The following is a 21,595-nucleotide window of genomic DNA, read 5'->3' on the forward strand; positions in this document are numbered from 1 at the left end:
GGGGCATGAACCCGTGTCCCCTGCATCGGCAGGCGGACTCTCAACCACTGCGCCACCAGGGTAGCCCCACCTTATATAATTTAAAATTATATTTTCAACCGGGAACATGGTTGAGTTGTTTAAAAATAAGTTTGAAGCATTAGCTTGAAGTCAGTGAAAATATAAAAGATAATGAGAGAAATTCAGAGCCCTTTAATGTTAATTTTCTCCTCAGCCTCCCAACAAAGAATGTAAGAGGAGAGATGACAAGAGTATATAAATTATAATTAATCTATAAGCACTAGAAATAAATCTTAAAGACATCTATTTTATTAAATGCTCATTTAAAATATGGTACTCAAAGGTACTGTATAAATTAGCACAACCCTTGAATTAGACCTGGGATTTTTCCATTCTTAGATGATAAATTGTGTACACATTTTAGGAAGAAAGAAGCAAATACAGAAAACATAACTTCAAATCTGTTTATTGATGGCAATATCTTTCTGTTCCTATTTAACTCCCAATTGGCTGATATATAAGAATATCAATGAGTTTTTAAAAAAATTATTTTATGTAAAGTGTAACACAAGTATTTATGAATGTTAAAACATAGAAACAGGGGCTTCCCTGGTGGCGCAGTGGTTGGGAGTCCGCCTGCCAATGCAGGGCACGCGGGTTCGTGCCCCAGTCCAGGAGGATCCCATGTGCCGTGGAGCGGCTGGGCCCGTGAGCCATGGCCGCTGGGCCTGTGCATCCGGAGCCTGTGCTTCGCGGCAGGAGAGGCCACAGCAGTGAGAGGCCCGCGTACCACAAAAAACAAAAACACAAAAACAACAAAAAAACCATAGTAACATAAGCGTACAGCTCAATGATTTATGACAAAGAAACATCTGTGTAAATATTGTCTTGGCTAGCACTCCAGAAACCCCCTTTGTCCTCCCTCCCAGTCACTACTCTCTCCCTTCTCCCCAAAAGGATCTCTAGTCTGTCTTCTTACATTGGGTGTTTTGCCTGTTTTTGAACTTTTTATAAACGAAGTCATATAGGAGGTATTTGTGTCTCTGTTGTTCAACATTGTGTTGTTAGTGGGATTCACCAATGTTTTTAGCTGTAGCTTTGGTTTATTAATTTTCGTTATTGTACAGTGCTCATTTATTTATATATACCATGCATTCTACTATTAATGAAAATTAAGTTTATTTTATTTTTGGAGATACTATGAAGAACAGTGCTGTGAACATTTTTGTATATGTCTCTTGGTGCACATATGCATTTCTCATACCTAGGAATGAAATTATTTGTTGCTGAGTCATAGGATATGTTTATCAACTTTAGTAGATAATGCCAAACAGTTTCCAAAATAGGGTACGTATTAACACTTTCACCAGCAAAGTGTGAGAGCATATGTTGTTTTACATTCTAACTACCACTTGACAATTTCATTCTACTAACATTAACTGTCTAATGAGGGACAAAATGGTATGTCATTATCTTAATTTGCATTTCTTGATTACCAGTGAGGTTGTGTAACTTTGCATGTGCTTTTTTGGCCATTTGGATAACCTCTTCTATGAAGTGCCTATTCAGGTCTATGCTTGTTGTTTTTTTTTTAATTGGATCATTTATTCTTTTTGATTTGTAGAAGTTCTTTATATATTATGGACATAAATCTTTTGTTGGTTTTTCATGTTTCAATTATCTCACATTTGTGGCTTATCTTTTCACTCTTTTAATGGTGTCTTTTGATGTATCTACAAATTCCAGAAGAGGATACTAAGAGGCTGAGACCCTTATTCCTTAGTGCAGCTTTCTCCATGCTGTAATTTATTTCCATTATATATTTTACTAAATACAGAAACAGAACCTTATCTTAATCTATCATAGTCTTAGCTACAGTTCGTATTACAATGATCTATGTTTTCAGTGGCTATCTTAAAAATAAATAAAATACCTATCAACATAGGAGAAATATTTATGCTTAGAAAAATTATTTCTGATTGTGATATTACTATAATTTACATGACTTATGTCATACAATTTTAAGTTGCATAGATATTTAAAAAGTCATTGAATAACACATTTTGAATATTTGCTGTATTGAAACATAATCTGAGCCTCTCTTTAAGACATTAAAAGTACGTTGATGGGATGATCATAAAAAGACTTTTGTGAGCATAACCTAATACCTATAAAATCATTTCTACTCTAAAGAATGAAAAGCCAGATACACGGAGTCATATGTTGTTTAGAACCCAAATAAAATACCTCTTGTCCATGAATAGATTATCCTATGTTAATAAATTATTATTTCCTATGCTGTTATCATTGTGTCTTCGAGAAGTCTTTTAAACATATGATGCCCTACCTCAGACTTTCAAATCCTCTTTATTCATAACTATGAGGGTCTTATTTCCTCATGTTTATTTAATGACTATGTTGTGATGAGTGATCCTCATGCTTTATTAGGGGAAATACTAATAAGTCTTAAATGCAAGCTTCCTGCACGTAGTACTTGAGTTTGGGGGGGTTGGATGCATGGTAAGTGTTATAGATACCCAGATTACTGATGCAGAGTAAACTGAAATAAGTCATTGAAAACAGTGATGAGAGAAATTGTTTCAAAAGCATGAGAAATGTAATACCAATGTTGAGGCATGGCTACTCTGGGATTTGGTTTCTGACAAGTGAGTGAGTAGTTAGAATAGGCTGTCATGAAACACAAAACTGCCATGTCTGGTCACACTGGGTAGGTCTAATAGAAAAATTTAATTGATTTCTTAGTGTAACTCTAAAATTGCAACTTATGCTCTTTTTTACGGCTGTTTGAAGCACTGACTTTATTTATTTTTTAATTTTTTTTTTTTTTTGGTCCAGAAGAACCAGCCACAGAAGTAACAAGCTGTCAAGAAGCATTTCATTTGACTCTGATGTGACTGGGTTTAGTATGTATTACTATCACCCAGATAGTATACTTTTAGGAAAAATATAATACTAGCTTCTTATTTCAGATAAATTAAATCATAAATGCATATGCTGCACTGTGATTTCCTTAAGTACATTTGATATTTATGGAAATCCATCAGTCTCATTTCAAAAATCAACATTCACGTTACATCTAGGAAATTGGCATATTCTTTTTTTTTTTTTTTTTTTTTTTTGCGGTACGCGGGCCTCTCACTGTTGTGGCCTCTCCCATTGCGGAGCACAGGCTCAGGACGCGCAGGCTCAGCGGCCACGGCTCACGGGCCCAGCCGCTCCGCGGCATGTGGGATCTTCCGGGACCGGGGCACGAACCCGTGTCTCCCCCATCGGCAGGCGGACTCTCAACCACTGCGCCACCAGGGAAGTGGCATATTCTTTTCAAGAGGTTGTTAAGCAGGAGACTTGGCTATTGACTCAATTCTTATTCGTTTTGCTATAAAATTTAGTTTGACAAATTTCTCAAAATATTTGGCAATAAACCATATCTCATATGTTAATATTCTAAAAAAGAAATGCTTTACTAATGCCTGCAGCAAATATACTGTATAAAAGTAATTTCTTGGGCTTCCCTGGTGGCGCAGTGGTTGCGCGTCCGCCTGCCGATGCAGGGGAACCGGGTTCGCGCCCCGGTCTGGGAGGATCCCACGTGCCGCGGAGCGGCTGGGCTCGTGAGCCATGGCCGCTGAGCCTGCGCGTCCGGAGCCTGTGCTCCGCAACGGGAGAGGCCACAACAGAGGAAGGCCCACATACCACAAAAAAAAAAAAAAAAAAGTAATTTCTTTTTCCTTTCTTATAATTTCTTGAATATATGTAATCATATATAAGATATAGTGCTGCACATTGGTGGGAACAATTAAACAATTTAAAAACTGAGATGCCCTGTATTTTAAGACTTTATTTTTTGGCCCAGAGATAAACCCACACACATGTGGTCACCTTATCTTTGATAAAGGAAGCAAGAATATACAATGGAGAAAAGACAGCCTCTTCAATAAGTGGTGCTGGGAAAACTGGACAGCTACATGTAAAAGAATGAACAACAGTACTCATTAGAGAAAAGCAAACCAAAACTACAATGAGGTATTACCTCACACTGGTCAGAATGGCCATCATCAAAAAAATCTACAAACAAGAAATGCTGGTGTGGAGAAAAGGGAACCCTCTTGCACTGTTGGTAGGAATGCAAATTGATACAGCCACTGTGGAGAACAGTATGGAGGTTCCTTAAAAAACTAAAAATAGAACTACCATATAACTCAGCAATCCCACTACTGGGCATATACCCTGAGAAACCATAATTCAAAAAGAGTCATGTGGGCTTCCCTGGTGGCGCAGTGGTTGCGCGTCCGCCTGCCGATGCAGGGGAGCCGGGTTCGCGCCCCGGTCTGGGAGGATCCCGCGTGGCGCGGAGCGGCTGGGCCCGTGAGCCGTGGCCGCTGGGCCTGCGCGTCCGGAGCCTGTGCTCCGCAACGGGAGAGGCCATAGCAGAGGGAGGCCCGCATACCACAGAAAAAAAAAAAAAAAAAGAGTCATGTACCACAATGTTCATTTCAACTCTGTTTACAATAGGCAGGCCGTGGAAGCATCCTAAGTGTCCATTGACAGATGAATGGATAAAGAAGATGTGGCACATATATACAATGGAATATCACTCAGCCATAAAATGAAACGAAATTGAGTTATTTGTAGTGAGGTGGATGGACCTAGAGACTGTCATACAGAGTGAAGTAAGTCAGAAGGAGAAAAACAAATACCGTATGCTAACACATATATATGGAATTAAAAAAAATGGTTCTGAAGAACCTAGGGGCAGGATAGGAATAAAGACGCAGACATAGAGAATGGACTTGAGGACACGGGGAGGGGGAAGGGTAAGCTGGGACGAACTGAGAGAGTGGCATGGACCTATATACACTACCAAATGTAAAATAGACAGCTAGTGGGAAGCAGCCTCATAGCACAGGGAGATCAGCTCCGTGCTCTGTGTCCACCCAGAGGGGTGGGATAGGGAGGGTGGGAGGGAGACGCAAGCGGGAGGAGATATGGGGATATATGTATACGTATAACTGATTCACTTTGTTATACAGCAGAAACTAACACACCATTGTAAAGCAATTATACTCCAATAAAGATGTTTAAAAAAAAAGCCTTTATTTTTTAGAGCAGTTTTAGGTTTACATGAAAATTGACAGGAAGGTACAGAGGTTTCCCATATACTCCTTGGCTCCACACAGGTATAGCCACCCCCATTTTTAACATCACTCACCAGAATGGTACATTTTTTTTACCAAGGATGAACTTACATGGACACATCATAATCATGCACAAAACCATAGTTTACCTTAGGGCTCACTCTTGGTGTTGTATGTTCTATGGGTTTGGACAAATGTGTAATGACATATATCTGTCCTTATAATATCATACAGAGTATTTAAAATCCTTTGTTCTCAGCCTATTCATCCCACTCCCACCCCCAGCAACCACTGATCTTTTTATTCTCTCCATAGTTCTCCAGAATGTCATATAGTTAGAAATATATACAGTATATTAGAAATATAGAAATAGAAATTTCTACATATAGAAATCATACAGTATGTAGCCTTTTTAGATCAGCTCCTTTCACTTACTAATATACATTTAAGATTTCTCCATGTTTTTTCATGGCTTACTATCTCATTTCTTTTTAGCATTGAATAATATTTTATTGTCTGGGTGAATCATAATAGATTTATCCATTCACCTACTGAAGGACATCTTGGTTTCTTCCAAGTTTTGGCAACTATGAATAAAGCTGCTATAAACATCTGTGTGCAGGGTCTTTTGGTGGGCATAAGTTTCAACTCCTTTGGGTAAATACCAAGGAGTGCAATGCTCTACCATATAGTAAAAGCATGTTTAGTTTTGTAAGAGACTGCTAAGCTGTCTTCCAAAGGAGTTATACCATTTTGCATTCCCAACAGCAGTGAAAGAGAGTTCCTGTTGTTTCACATCCTTGCCAGCATTTGGTGTGATTAGTGTTCTGGATCTCGGGCATTTTAATAGGTGCATAATGTGAAAATACCAGGTGTTTTACTGGCATAACATTGAATTTATAAGATGGCTTTCCACTATTGGGCTTTCCCATTAATATAAACTTACTCATTTATTTAGGTTTACTTTTACATCATTCAATAAAGTTTTATAATTTTCATCACCAATGTATTGATTGAACAACACATTTACCAGGTAACCCAGCAATCCTACTCCTAGGTATTTGCCCTAGAGAATAAAAACTTATGTTCACACAAAAACCTGTACAAGAATACTTATAGCACTTCTATTCATAATTGAAAAAATTGTAAACTAAATACCCTTCAGGAAGTGAATGGATAAGAAAACTATGGTACATTCCTGCAATGGACTATTACTCAGCAATAAAAAGAAGGAATTACTGATACATTCAGTGACACAGATAAATCTCAAAGGCATTATGATAAGTGAATAACAACAGTCTCAAAAAACTACACATTGTATGTTTCCATTTATATGGCATTCTGGAAAAGGCAAAACTGTAGCAGTAGGGACCAGATTAGTGGTTGCCAGGGGTTAGGAGAGGGATAAGGTTGTGACTACAAAGAAGCATCACAAGGGAGTTCTTTGGTGAATTATATTCAGCACAGTTTTAGTATAAGTGAATTTTATCATAGTCTACTCTTATGAATATTACCATAAAATGTAGCATATGTGATGAAAGAAAATGTGTGTGTGTATAAGAGAGATGTAGAAATAGTTTCCATGATGTTATATGTAATCCAAAATAATCATCACATTTGATTTTATCTTTGATAATATAGATACATTACATATTTACATTTTACATATTTATGATCCCGCATTATACTAGACTTAATATAATGCCAAATTTAGTCTTAATTTCCCAGGTCTACTCTGGCTGCGTGCTGCAGTGTTGGGGGCAGGGGAGATGTGAGTTTGGAGTGGTGTTGAAGGCTGTGACCAGGACATTTCAAGCTCCAAGTCATGATAATGCATGTTCATGTCTCTGATTTCCATAGACACCCCATCACAACGGGTACAGTTTATTCTTGGAACTGAAGATGATGATGAGGAACACATTCCTCATGACCTTTTTACGGAACTGGATGAGATTTGCTGGCGTGAAGGTGAGGATGCTGAATGGCGAGAAACAGCCAGGTGAGGATTTTTTTTGTTGCAGGATGAAGGTATACTAAAGAATTTTCATGCTATTAGAAAGAGATATATCTAATGCCACAATTTTGCAAACATCCATCAGTGCTGCTGATTTCTGAAATTGCTCATCTGACCTGGGCATATCCTATAATGGGATATGGGTCAGGATGAAACCTGAAGGCTGTAATTATAGTAAACAGTGATGCAGAACCAGCAGCAGCTGCAGTCTTAATTATAATTTGCGTGTCATCAGGAAAACAGTAGATATCTAACAGTAATTTATTTCTATCTTTTCAACATACAGTGATGCAGAACCAGCAGCAGCTGCAGTCTTAAACAGTAGCATAATTTGCGTGTCATCAGGAAAACAGTAGATATCTAACAGTAATTTATTTCTATCTTTTCAACTGCTAGGTTGTGCCCCAACTGGTGATATTATATGGGACTTTTTAAAAGAAAGGGCAAACATTATAAGAGACTTTAGTTGGAGTCCTGAATTTATGTACTGTTTGTTGAGGGTAAAAATATTTTGTAATGTGTTTCTAGGATATATATATACATTTAAACATAGTGGTTTTTAAAAATAATTTTTAAGAAATTACTTTTTCTGTCATTTGTAATTAATATTTCCATATTGCCATGTAATTGATGAATTGCTGTCATCCTTTCTTGCTTATTTACTCACTTGTGTAACAAATATTTATGGTCTATTGTGTGCCAGGTGCAATGGATATAGAACAACAACAACAAAAGTCTTAGGGAATTCCCTGGCGGTCCAGTGTTTAGGACTGTGCTTTCACTGTCGAGGGCCTTAGTTCAATCCCTGGTTGAGGAACTAAGATCCCAAAAGCCACACCAAAAACAAGAAAAAAAGAAAAAGAAAAAGAAAAAAAACACCTTAGATCTTGCTTTTAACAACCTCACCTCTAATGCGGGATTTAGATAAGTAAACAAAGTTGTAAGTACTGTATAATGAATGCTGTGATACAGGTGTGCACTAGGAACTGGGGCATGCCTAGGGTTGTCTTTTACCTGCTGCTTCCGAAATTTTAATGTGAATACATATGACCAGGGATCTTGTTGAAATGTAGATTCAGTAGACCTTAGGAATAGAGTCTCAGGTCTTGCATTTAATCATTGCCTTAACTCTAGCCAGAGGTAGTGTGGAATTAAATGTTCAATCATGATAATATTATAAATAATACTGGCCTGGTTAATTCTTGTTTGATATAGTTTAATGTAGCTCTCTTTTATTTAAAATATACTAAAAGTAAATAGAAGAAGATAAAAATGGCTTTCACCTAGTTCATCTTTGTTAACATTAAAAAAATAAAACTAACTGCTAATATTTAAAATTCAAAAATCATAGAAAGGTAAAAAAGCAAGAACATTGCTCTACTCTTGTTCATAGTACTTCTCCTCAAAGGTAATCACTATTAATTGCTTCTTGTACATCTTTTCATAAAAATTTTAATGCCTACATCTGCATGTAAATGTATGCCCTTTTTATATTTACATAAGAGGTATTATATACTGCGTTCATGCCTTGCTTTTTTCACTTAATATATGTGGATCATTTTCCATATTATCAATACCGATTACTCAATCTTTTTAATCTCTTTAATGACTGCATCACATTTAGTTATGGATTAACTTTCATTTATTTAGCCAGTCTTGATAGGGATTTAGGTTGCTTTGTTTATTTTTGCTGTAAACATTGCTGCAATAATCATTTACACATATATTTCGGGATTATTTTGTAGGTATTCATGTAGGGTGAATTTTTATCAGTGGAATTTATGTGTCAAAGAGAGCAGACATTTTTTTACTTTTGTAGATATTGCAAAATTGCCTTCATAAAATGTTTTGGTAATTTATACTTCCCTCAACAATGTATGAGAATGCTTATTTCCCCCAAACCTTTGCCACACAGAATCATCAAACTTGTAAAAATTTTGGCTAATTTTATAGATGCAAAATAAATCTCAGTGCTTTAATTTGTATTTCTCTAATTATTAGTGAGACTGAACATTTTGTCATATGTTTTTTTTTCCTGAGAACTAACTGTTCATTTCCTTTACCTGTTTTATTTCAAGTCATTCATTTTTTTACTTGTGTTTTTTAATGCCTTAAACTGGTGGTATGTTATTCTGTGTGAATTACCTTTTTTAATGAAAAAAACTACATAAATTAAATTCTTTCTGATGCTATTATAATATTTTAAATATAGAACTAAATTTGAAACAGTTTTTTGTTTTGTTTTTTTGCGGTACGCGGGCCTCTCACTGCTGTGGCCTCTCCCGTTGTGGAGCACAGGCTCCGGGCGTGCAGGCTCAGTGGCCATGGCTCACGGGCCCAGCTGCTCCGCGGCATGTGGGATTCTCCCGGACCGGGGCACGAACCCGAGTTCCCTGCATCGGCAGGCGCACTCTCAACCACTGCACCACCAGGGAAGCCCTGAAACAGTTTTTATATGACCTGGCAAATTTAGAGATTAAGAACCATCTACCTAATTTTTTTCTTCCAACTGCATCAAAAACTAAGTATTATTTTCAAGGATATAATATGTGTGCTCATCTTCTTTGATGACAGAAATACAATATATGATAATATTCTCCACCAATTAGTGTTATACATTTTGCTCTTTCATGATTAAAGAGTTGTTGATAAGGAATTTGAAGTAAAAACCTCCCTGTTTAAGGCTAGAGGCATCCGTCTTCAGCTGGTTCTAAGAAACTGGTGTTCCTGGCTAACTTGAAGGAAGGAGATCTGGTGGTTATGATGACTCTGCAGCTCTGGTTAGAATCTCTTTAATCAATTGCTGAGAAGTACTTTTTGGAAGCATTTCTTTTATATTTCTTTCTTCACTCTCATCCCTCAGAATAGAGCTGAGAAGTAAGATTGGAATATGCATTTTGACAGGCGTAACTCCCTTATTATTAAAATGGTTGGTGATTTTTCACCTTCCAGATCAAATGGTGATCTATTCCTTTTAAGCAGTAACTTCCTTGTAACTTTCCCACTCTCATCAAGCTAGGAGATAGCAGAGCAATGCTAGAATCTAGCTCTTTTCTTGTCACAATTGAGCAGGTAGGATTTTATCATGCTCTAATGGATTAACTTGAACAACATGTTTATCCTAAGCCATCAAAATATGTTGCTCTTTATTTATAAAGAATGAGAGAGGTGACCCAGTTACTTATTAGTATTTTCTAATGTCATTAGACAGGACCTGTGTTCTTAGCCCTGCTTCTGGAACCTTATGCATGGTGCAGGTATTGAGGTTTGGGAGACATCTGATGAACAATCAAAATAGTAACAGACATTGAAGAGGAGAGTAGATGAATTTTGGCTGAGACACAACACATCAGGGAAGAACAGAACGTGTTTACTGAGGACTTAGAAATGGAGTAGGTTTTAAAGTGGTGGAAGTAATTTTGTTCTTGATGCCCTAGTTCATCTAACAAAACTAAGTTTAGTTAATTCATGACTCCATCTGATTTTTCAAATGCAATTTAATTCTAATAAATCATTACCATAACCATTTGAAGTACTTCTTTCTTTTGATTAGTATTCCAGGAGGCTTAATAATTTTCTACCCTAATAATAGAAATAAAAAGGGTATTTTATCAGCACATTGCACCTGCCACATATCACATCTTGAATAATTCATGTCCACTGTTGTTGCCAAGTAAAACTTAAGCAAAGTTTTAGGTTTCGAAGCTAAATTTTTGAATAATAATTATTTAATAAATGTTTGTGAAAACCAGCTGTTCACTTTTAAAAAAACCCTAGAAGAAGCCATATGACAGAGCTAATGAAATCAACACAATTACAATGTCCTGCTTATAAATAACGTATAATGTTATTAATAGAAAAATACCCGAAGATACCACAGCTGTGCAGTTGTGGAGACAACATGCTTGACTCACTGTGGTTGCCCTTTAAAAATGCTTCCCACAAATGAGCTCAGCAGAGGCAAAGAAAGGGATAGCAGTTAGGCCTCTGATACATACATGGTAATGTGGAAAAAGATTATTACATCAAAACAATTTTATTGATGATGTGAAGGTATTTGATATTTAAAATTGGTAAAGGGTCAAGTCATCAGGATTTTTCAGTGCAATGTGAGGTGTGAAAATAATATGAATTAAGAACAGGTAATGTCAATAAACTCTAAGTTTGGATATATTTTAATACCCCTTTCCTCTTGAAATAGGTACTTTATGATTGCATATGTTAATCTCCAGCCCCCACTCTAACCATGTTCCCCCTTCACCCTCCATATCCTTAACTCTACCCAAAAAGGATGTTTTCTCTTGAGAATTCATGACTTCCCCCAAGACTATCATTTTGGATGATATGGTAACTCCTTTACTCCCTTTTTGGGTAGAATCAGAGAATAAAAATTATTAGAAAAGTTAAACTAAATTAGTGAGAATAAAATAAACAGAAAGAGTTAAATTCTATAGAAATCATCTATCTCTAATTTGCAGAGGAATTTTATTTTGTAGATTTCTAATATGAGTATTGTAGAGGAGATTATCATCAACTTAATCCTCAAAGAATTCAGGAAACACCTATTTTATGTTGTTGCTGCTTAGTAGAAAGAGATTCCAATGTGTTAATTATGGATGAAAACAGACACAAGACATACTGAAGGAAAGGAAAATAATCTCAACAGAGTTTAAATCCACCCCTCCCCCATAGAAAATGTCATGCAGTTGGCCTAAAATTTCTTTTTTTTTCATTGTCCATCACATCTCATTCATGCCTGCGAGACTCTTGTTTGCTTTGGTTTGCTATTCAAACAAATGTCAGCTGAGTTTATTTGAAAACTGGAATAAATTGCAGCACTTTAGGTCATTAACTGCAACCAGGCATTTTGTAACTGACAGTATATTCAGTGACTACAAATCTTAAAACAGGATTTGGTGTGTTCTTAGACCTGCTAATTTCTATCTTTGGAGTATGAAATGGAATGAAAAACAGAAAAGAGAGATATACTTATGTATCTTTAAAATATATTCATTTAAATATCTTTTAAAGCTTTTGGCATCATTCTGGAGTTGGCATAAAACACTGAATCTTGAAATGTTTAGTAACTTGATATTTGTAACTTGTGGGTTCCTTTTTATGGAAAGTATCTTATGTTTCCTCCTGTAATACTCATAAAACCTATGCTTATATCAAACCATCCATGCATATAACTTATACTTGGCCATCCAAACTGCTTGGAACTCACAAGAGTCTCCATTCTTGGTCTAAAAGATCAAGCCCCCAGTTTGAAAGAAATTATTCAAAAGGAAGGAGTTTTTGTTTTTAAAATGTCTTCTCAGATAGACGTGTAGTTCAATGGAACAGAATAGAGAACTAAGAAAAACTAACCCAAGTACAGCTAACTGATTTTTGACAAAGGTGAAGGAAGAATTGTCTTTTCAACAAATGGTACTGGAACAATTAGAGATCTACATATAGGTAAAAAATATTAACTTCATTCTAAACTTCACAGTGTATACAAAAATTAATTCAAAATTAATCATAAATCTAAATGTAAAACATAAAGCTATACAAATGTTAGAGAAAACATAAGAGAAAATCTTCAGGACCTAGGGCTAGAAGATGAGTTTTTAGGCATGATACCAAAAGCACAATCTTTTGAATAAAAGAAGAACAGAAAATATTCTTAAATTGGACTTCACCAGAATTAAAAACTTTTTACTGTGAAAAATTCTGTTAGAGGATGAAGACAAACTACAGACAGGGAGAAAATATTCAGAAACCATATATTTGACAAACAAAATTATATCTAGAATATGTAAAGAACTCTAAATGTTCAACAGTATGAAAACAAATCAATTGGAAAAATGGGCAAAAAAACAGGCCTTTCAAAGAAGAGATACACATGGCACATAAACACATAAAATGGTGTTCAATATCATTAGTCATTAGGGAAATGTAAATTAAAACCACTATGAGATACCACTGCACACCTAATAGAATAACTAAAGTAAAAAAAAAGTCATAATAGCAAATGCGGTGAAGATATAAAGACACTGGATCTCTCAGTTATTGCTGGTGTGAATGTAAAATAGTAGCACTGCTCTAGAAAACAGTTTGATAGTTTCTTATAAAACTAAGCATGCATTAATAAATATGACTCAGCAATCACAGTCTTGGGCATTTATCCTAGAGAAATGAAAACTTATGTTCACGCAAAACCTCTACATGAATGTTCATAGCAGCTTCATTTGTAATCGCAAAAACCTATAAACAACTCAGATATCCTTCCGTGGGTGAATGGTTAAATAAACTTTGGTACATCCATACAGTGGAATACTTTTCAACAATAAAAAGGAACAAACTATTGATATATACAACAACTTGGATGGATCTCAAGGGCATTGTGTTTTAGTGAAGAAATGTCTATCTCAAAAAGTTGTAAACTATGATTCCATTTACATAACATCCTCAAAATGACAAAACTATAGTGATGAAGCACAGATTAATGATTACCAGGGGAAAGAAACAGGGTGAAGATTGGGAATATAAAGGAAGCTCATTTGTGGTGATGGAACAGTTTTGTATCTTGATTATGGTGGTGGTTTTTACACACACACAAACACACGTACACCCCCCTCCATATCTTCTCAAGATTCTTAATCTAAATATTCCCTTTCAAAGGAACCAAGATAAAATGATGTAGATGCTTCGTTACTTATTTAATTATTTTCACTGTTATCTGGAAGTAAAATTTAACTATAAATTCCCTTAGAAGAAGGAGTTGGATCATTTTGCATAGATCAAGAAGCCCATGGATATTTTAAAATGAATTTATTATTAGCGTTATTACAACTTATAAACAATATTATTGTATGGATCAGTCTATAGATTTATACTTAAGTAATTAAGAAACAATATGGTTTTTTTAGTAATGTATCAACACTCTTTTCAGGATTTCTCGAGTGAAAATTTTAAATACAACATTTTAGTAGCAATTCTATATAGAAAGATGACAGAAAGTACCAGAGCTCCAGAAATGAGAAATCTATAGTCCCCCAAACAAAATTACACCCTTTTATGACCCTAATTCTTCTTTACTACACAACAGACTGGAAACTAGATTTCAAATCTAACAAGGTTCTTCAGTCAAAATAACACCAGCATAAGTGACGCTGTAAAGACTCCCTTCTTTTATTCTTTTTGTCTGAAAAACCACATCATATGTGAGTAGTATATAAGGTGACAGAAGATTTAATAAAAGTTGTATCCACTCTCTTGGTACACCTTCTGTGGATAACATAAGACGAGAGGGAGAGAACACAGAACATTTTTCAACTTGAGATTTGTTCCAGACAAGAACGGAAATTAAATGTTAAATCCGTTTTCACTATAGGCTTTAGCATAAGATATCTGAGCTAAAAAAGTCCATAAATCCAACTGAAGTAATTGTGTTATGGTAGAAAATGGGCACAGACTCGGAGAAAAACAAGAACAGTTGGAGTTGATCTGGTTTGACAAGGTTAGTGACTAGGTGGTCTTGCACAAGTTTTGAATGTGTTGAATTTGTCTCATCATTTTACAGATGAGAAAACTGTGGCCCAGAGAAGTTGAAAGACTTTCCCTTGGTCACACAGCAATTTAGATATAGAGTAGGGCCCAAAACCTAGATTTCTTTTTATTCCCAACTAGTCCAATACACTTTCCACAGTACTATCCCATTTCAAAATGTCTGTCAAGAGGTTGATCCTTGGAGATATTGACATTCACAATGTTACCATGGCCTTACTTTTATACCTGGCAAGAAATACTAGATTATTTATCAAAAGTATATTCACTCTCACCATTAATTCTAATTAGGAACTTGATGCTGGTATGAATTGCTAAAATTTGTATCAGTTAGGATAGGCTAGATTATGCTAGAAAAAATATCCTGTAATTTCAAAAGCTTAAAATCACAAAGGTTTATTTATGGTTCATGATACATGTCCATCATGAATCAGTGGAGGCTCTGCACCACTGCACTAGTCATTACTCAGAGACTCTGGATGATAGAACCGCCTACGTCTTGAACATAGCTGGTGGCCACAGAGGGAAAAAGAGCTCCAGAGGGTCTCATCCTAGCAATGAAAAACTCCAGTCTGGAAGTGGCACAGATAATTTCTGCTCACAATTCTTTGTCAACAGTGGCCTCACCCAGTTAAAAAAAAGCCAGGTAGTGATATCCTACTCTTTACTAAGAAGAGAGGGAGAACTAGTTATAGTTGGTGAGCAGTATTAATGATCATCCCATGATCTGTGATGCATTATGGCCCTGTAAAGGGCTGAAAATCGTTAAGATTCACTAATATGAAAAAATTCCCAACTGCGTAGACAAAAATACTCTATAAAATTGTCACCATTTGAAGAGATACTGTCAGTGATTTGTGCTTAAATATAAGTTTTTTCAACCTTCAAGCATTCTCTAAACTTATGATAGGCATAAATATATGCCTGTAAATTTTTGGCAGGCATAACTGTTCTTCCCTATTAGTTTCCTTTATACTTCCTGACATTTTCGTCGTTGAACTCTGAGGAGAGATCCATAGCTGTCTTTATCTTTCTTGGAACTCTACACACTAATCTTTCTGACTAGCCCTTTTGGTTAGTTTTTTTAGCTGGCCGATACACTGGTTCTTAACTATACAAGGTGTCCTCTGTTGGAGTTGGATCATTTGATTACACAAAACGGTAATAAAATATCATATAGATAGGAAGTTTGAGTGATATTGCATGGAGAGAGGAAGGTAGCGCAAAAGTGACAAGGAGAGAAAAAATCAGGAAAATGGTGGGGGATGGAGAGAGGAGAGGCATTTAGGCCAGGCTTCATTAGAAATGGTGGAATTAATTTGGTTATCTACTAAGATTAAAAAGCAAGTCTCTAAAAGAATAAGAGATTTAGTGCTAGTGCCAGAGCAGTAAAATCATCAATTTCTCTTTATCCCTTCCATTTATCTTAGTTAGAAACAATCTCAGATAGTACTACTCATTTCACTCCAAGAAGGCAGTGGTCTCCCATTTGGCACTGTGTTATCAAGGTTCTTCTATTCTCTGGCCCTGGCAGGAACACTCAGGAAATGGGGGCTGAACTCAGTTCTCATAGATTTAGTCCCTAGGAAGTGACTACAATCACTGGATTTCATTCAAACAGGCCTAATAAGTATTTTTCCTACAGAATAGTCCCCAAATTGTACTAGCTTCCCTAAAAATCAAAGGGCAAAATTGTCAAGAGATTCAAATATTGTTTTAAGACCTCCCACTAAAAGAAAAATGAGTACGCTTTCATTTTCTTTTGCATTTTTTCAACCACCATTATCTTTCCATGAAGTATACTCTCTTTATTAGTTCTACAACAGATTCCCTGTGACCACTGACTAAACATTTATATTGATATATTTTTTCAGTGCTAGAAAGATTAATTAAAAGGACTGAGTTTTTCCTTGTTTTAAACATATCTTGCAATGACAAAAAGAATGTTTGTTAAATGGAATTAAAATGAAATAAACCAGATGACTTGGGCTGGCTTTTACTTACTTCTGAAATCCTTGAAACCAAGAAGTAATGTGAATAGCTTTATACTTCTACCTTTTATTGTTGGGATAAAGGTTCATTCATCTACAATGTAATATTCAATGTGCTGATAAGAATATTTATTTGTAACTTGGGAAAAATTCAAAATTAGGTAATTTAATGCCTGAAGGGAGATCTCTTAAAGTGAATGCAATGCATGTTTTATGGAAATATTTGTGCTATAAATATCAGTGTCTTTATGGTAGTAAAATCATTTGTTTTATACTTATGGCTAAAATTCACCCCCCTTTCTTTTTTTTTCATCTTGGAATGGCCCTCTTTTAATGCGCTTTGTTTTAAGAATAATTTTATAGCAGGGTAATGGTGAAATAAAAACGTGTTACAAATTTTTAAAAATTATAATAATATTAATTTGTATAGGTGGTTGAAGTTTGAAGAAGATGTGGAAGATGGAGGAGAAAGGTGGAGCAAGCCTTATGTGGCTACTCTTTCACTGCACAGCTTGTTTGAATTGAGAAGTTGTATTCTGAATGGAACTGTGTTGCTGGACATGCATGCCAACACTTTAGAAGAAATTGCAGGTACACTCTTTTTTTCTCCTTAGTCTATTTCACACTTATGGGTACAGCTGATTTTTGTAATTCCCTTTTTCTTATAATTCTATACACGTGTGACTTTTAGGAAATTAATTCTCATGATCAGTGTATGAGACCTCAAAAATAACTTTGTTTTACCACCTCATTTAAGATAAATGAAGTTGAATCTCAAAGAAATATGGTCTAACATGCCAGTGGCAAGTCTAGAACAAGAATCTATATACCTTGGTTTCCATTTAGCATATATTGTTTTTTCACCATCATATGTAATTAGACTGTCACCATTAGAAAATTGAAGGAAAAATCCATAAAGCTAGAGATTGATTTTTTTCAATATTCAAATACATGAAATAACCAAAGGAAAAAGTTTTAGTAATTAGGAAAAATGTTAGCTTAGAATAGAACAGAAAGGTATGGCCATTTATTTTAAACTGAATTTAAAATCTTGAATTCCAGAGGAGGTCAAGTGATACGGTTTAGATTGGTTTAATTGAAACTATGGCTTGCCTCTGGGATGAATGATTTGTACTAGAAGTCTATTATGGCTATATCACACAAGCAGTTATATTTAGGAAGCATCTTACTGTTACTCTGGAAATAAAAGCAAAGAACTCCTATGTCTTTTCAACTGGAAGACAAACATTTTAGTAAAAACAAAATAATACAAAAAAACACAGAAATGAGTTTTGAAAGGGTATAAACGAAATGGTTAATGGAGGTTTTTAAAAATAAAAACAAAGCTAGGACTCAGGCAGTTTTAAAAATTCCTAGTTCAGAAAAAAATAAAAGCAGTTTCATGTGGAATTTATTTGTGGAGTAGAAAGACTTCAGAGAGACTTCAGTGTCTTAATTATATTATAGAGATGGGAAAAAAAACCCAAAACACTGTGTGTTTTTGGATCACATAAACGAGAAAGTATTGTATTAGAAAAATAATGTATCTAATGTAATCTTCAGAATAAACTCATAAAGTAAGTGCTTTCCCATATTTCAATAAGAAAATAGAAATTCTGAAACTTTCATGGTTCAAGTTCCATTTAAGGGCCTCTGACTTTAAGCTCCATGTTCCTTCTATTACACTACAACTAGTGCCTGAAGAAAGAGATGGCTTGAAATGGTTGTTGTTAATTCCTTTAAAATTATTTATTTGGTTGTTGGTGCTGATAGGCATACATACATTGCAATATGTGTGAAAAAAAAGTAAGCATGGAGAGATATTTTGGCTCACAATATTAAGCACAAACAAAAATACACATACAAAAAAAACAGGAAAGATGAGCTTTCCTCCCCTCAGTTTCATACAACACCTTTAAAGAGATTACACTTTAAAATACAGAACTAGAGCCTAAATGATGATATAAAGTTAAATACAGTATACTTTTTGGAAGAACACAGGATACAGTAACAGGTCACACTAAATCAAGACTTAAAGAAATGATTAACATGGAAATTAGCAAACTTCCTGAGAACGCCGGTATAGTAGCTGTCCAATTCAATTTCCTAGCTTTACATTATGGGGTATTGCTGATACCCAATAAAAATTTTTATGTTTTAATTATGAATGAAATGACTGGGTTTTTCCTAGTACTTTGCAGTTTAGGAAGCTCTTTTTAGTAATTCTACAACTATCTTTTTGATATTCAAAACAAACTTGGGGCTTAGTATTATTATTGTTATCCTTCTTAAATAAAGTGACTCAGAAGGTTAAAGGTCTTGCCCAAAATAAGGAGTTTATTTCTGCTACTTATGTTACTGATGGTATTACCTTTGAAAATGGATTAATTCTAATGAGTTTTGGATTGGCTGTATGTAATGAAGCTGTCAAATTCATCAACCAGGGAAAATTAGCCTCAGAAAATTCTCTTCATAGTTTTACCAGGCTTTAAATTTCTTAAAACATGTAATTTCTAATGCTTTCTTTAGGAATTTATTTCTACCAGGAAATATTCTCCTGTTATAATTTGACTAAAACTCTGTTGTTTATCACCTTAGCTTGGTTTTGTTGTCTAAACTTATGCTTCCTTTCCCTAAACCTGCCCTCTTCCCCAAGCTCAACTCTGTAGAATAAGTAAAGGTTGTTAGCTCTGTTGAATCTAGCTTTTTAAAGCAAATTACATTTTCTAAGTCTATTCTTACAAATGAAAGTAGTTCAGTGGAAGTCTCAATATCCCAAATAGCTTTTTAGTATTCTTTCTTCTCTTCTAATTAGTCTGTATTTTTCTGCCTCCAAAGTAGACCAACTTTTTTAATGTCCCATTTTCAGTGTACAACAGTGTAAACTGCCATTCAGAAAAGGTCAGTAGTTTAGAGTTAACACCACGTAGAAAAATAGGATTACAAGTACCTGTGTTGATTGTTGTTTCCTTAGGTTCCTTTTCAATCATTAACGAGAAGAGATTCTCTCTCTTCGAGTAATTTTAATTTGGTGTATTTAATCCAAAGGTATTTATTTCTGCCCTCAATAAAATCTCATTAATACATTTTCTCTGATAGCTTGTAATTATTTTCTTACTGTTTACTTATTGATATTTTTACTTTGTGACAATTTAGCTGTATTACTAAGTGTGTAGTAAATGTTTTACATTTTGAAGACTTCTAACTTTGTATTTTCACATCCATTACTATATTTTATTATCACAGAAACCTTATGAGGTAGGGAGGAGACTATTTCCTCCATCTTATAAACAGATAAATAGAAAGTGATACATTACAGGTAACACTTGCAGAGATGGGAATAATTTCTTTTGATTAATCTATAATCATAAATTTTGTTTTATTCTATTTCATGATAATTTGGGACCATAGTGATTAACTTTAAGATTTGGAACTTTTTCTTCACCTCTTATTTATCATACTTTTCTATATGTTAGGCAGTTGCTAATGTATTAGTCACTAGTTTCTGTTTTACAAAAGCTAGATATAATAGTTTATCTTTAAGGGCTCTAAGCCCTAATACTTTGCAAATGCACAGGCTCTGCAGCTTAATGTTTTCTAGACATTTCCTAGTAGAGGAATATGACCCAGATATTGTTTTAGAATGGTCAAGGATTTTTATATCAATGTTCTGATATGTTTTTAATAGACTCTTAAATAATTCTTTAAAGAGATTTTTGTAGACTTAGCAGGAGAAAATCCCATTTGTATCTGGCAGGTCTGTCAAGAATTTCTGGTGTAATTAAAGTAGGATTTTCTTTTGGATAAAGTTAATTTAAAAGTGTCTATTTCCCAATGCTTTAAGGAACTCAGAATAAATTTAAACTTTTTCCTTCAAAATATTACTTAACTTTTCAAATCCAAAATTCTCCAGATATATTTTCTTATCCTGATTTATTCTGATATGGAGATTAATTGTATTAAAAATGCTTCTCAATTATATTCATATAAATTATAGGAAATTTTATGGTTTATGTTAATCTTTTTTAAATTCAGCACTGTAAAGATTAATAATGGAAATATTACCTCTGTAATGTGTCTACTTTAACCTATTGCTGTCAGTGAGGGTAAGATATTAAAACCAAACCAAAATTAGTACCATGGACAGATTAACAATCATAGTTCTCAACTCATTAAAACAACTCTTGTTGTTTAAAATCTTTCATCAAAGGAAAAATCCATAGTTTGCTCCACTGAATATAATCTGAAGATTTGGGAGTATGTTAATAGCCATATATATATATTTTAATGCCTATGCTATTACCATCCTTGGTCTGGAAAGTAAGTTTTCTTATGGTAGTTTACATTTTTATTACATACACTCCTGTTAGTAGTGTCAACCAAACTGTAAAATTTAGAACCCCCTATTGCCCACTTCTCCCCCAGCATCTTTGAAGACAATGGATTTTTAAGACAAAGCAACTATATGATCATCTTTAAAGAGGCGGAGATTTATATAGAGTCTGTGAAATCTCATGGTCTCTAGAGGCTTTCATTCAATAGTCAAAATGGATTGATCATGATAAAATAATTGCCTGATTAGGATGAAAAGTATTTTTTCACTTTCTGAGGTTTTTCTACACAAATGCTGCTAGTTTTTCTGGAGCCTGTTTAGTGCTAGAAGACTGTGACCGATTTGTCCCTTTTCTTCTTGCTTCTTCTCTTATCATCCACATCCTGGCATTGAGCTTTGGCAGGCTGGACTGTATTATTTAGGCATCATAGCCTGCTGAGATTGTTGGTCTTGACTCTGGGCCTAAAGCCATTATGGCCGGTTATCCTTTCTTACTTTTCAAGGTTAATACTAATGTATATTACAGTGATGAAGAGAACAATGTAAGTGA

General features: G+C 34.8%; 1 protein-coding gene across 2 annotated transcripts in view; it reads left to right on the forward strand.

Moving 5' to 3' along the window:
• Positions 1-21,595, forward strand: part of SLC4A10 (solute carrier family 4 member 10) — a 226,922-nt gene that overhangs the window by 77,610 nt on the left and 127,717 nt on the right. For both annotated transcript variants that reach the window (XM_024122229.1, XM_024122230.1), the window contains exons 4-5: positions 7,017-7,155; positions 17,143-17,303. In XM_024122229.1, coding sequence (XP_023977997.1) covers positions 7,017-7,155; positions 17,143-17,303 — 300 coding nt within the window. The remainder of the gene's footprint in view (positions 1-7,016; positions 7,156-17,142; positions 17,304-21,595) is intronic.

This window comes from Physeter macrocephalus, chromosome 2 (genome assembly GCF_002837175.3).
Source record: "Physeter macrocephalus isolate SW-GA chromosome 2, ASM283717v5, whole genome shotgun sequence".
Classification (NCBI taxonomy): domain Eukaryota; kingdom Metazoa; phylum Chordata; class Mammalia; order Artiodactyla; family Physeteridae; genus Physeter; species Physeter macrocephalus.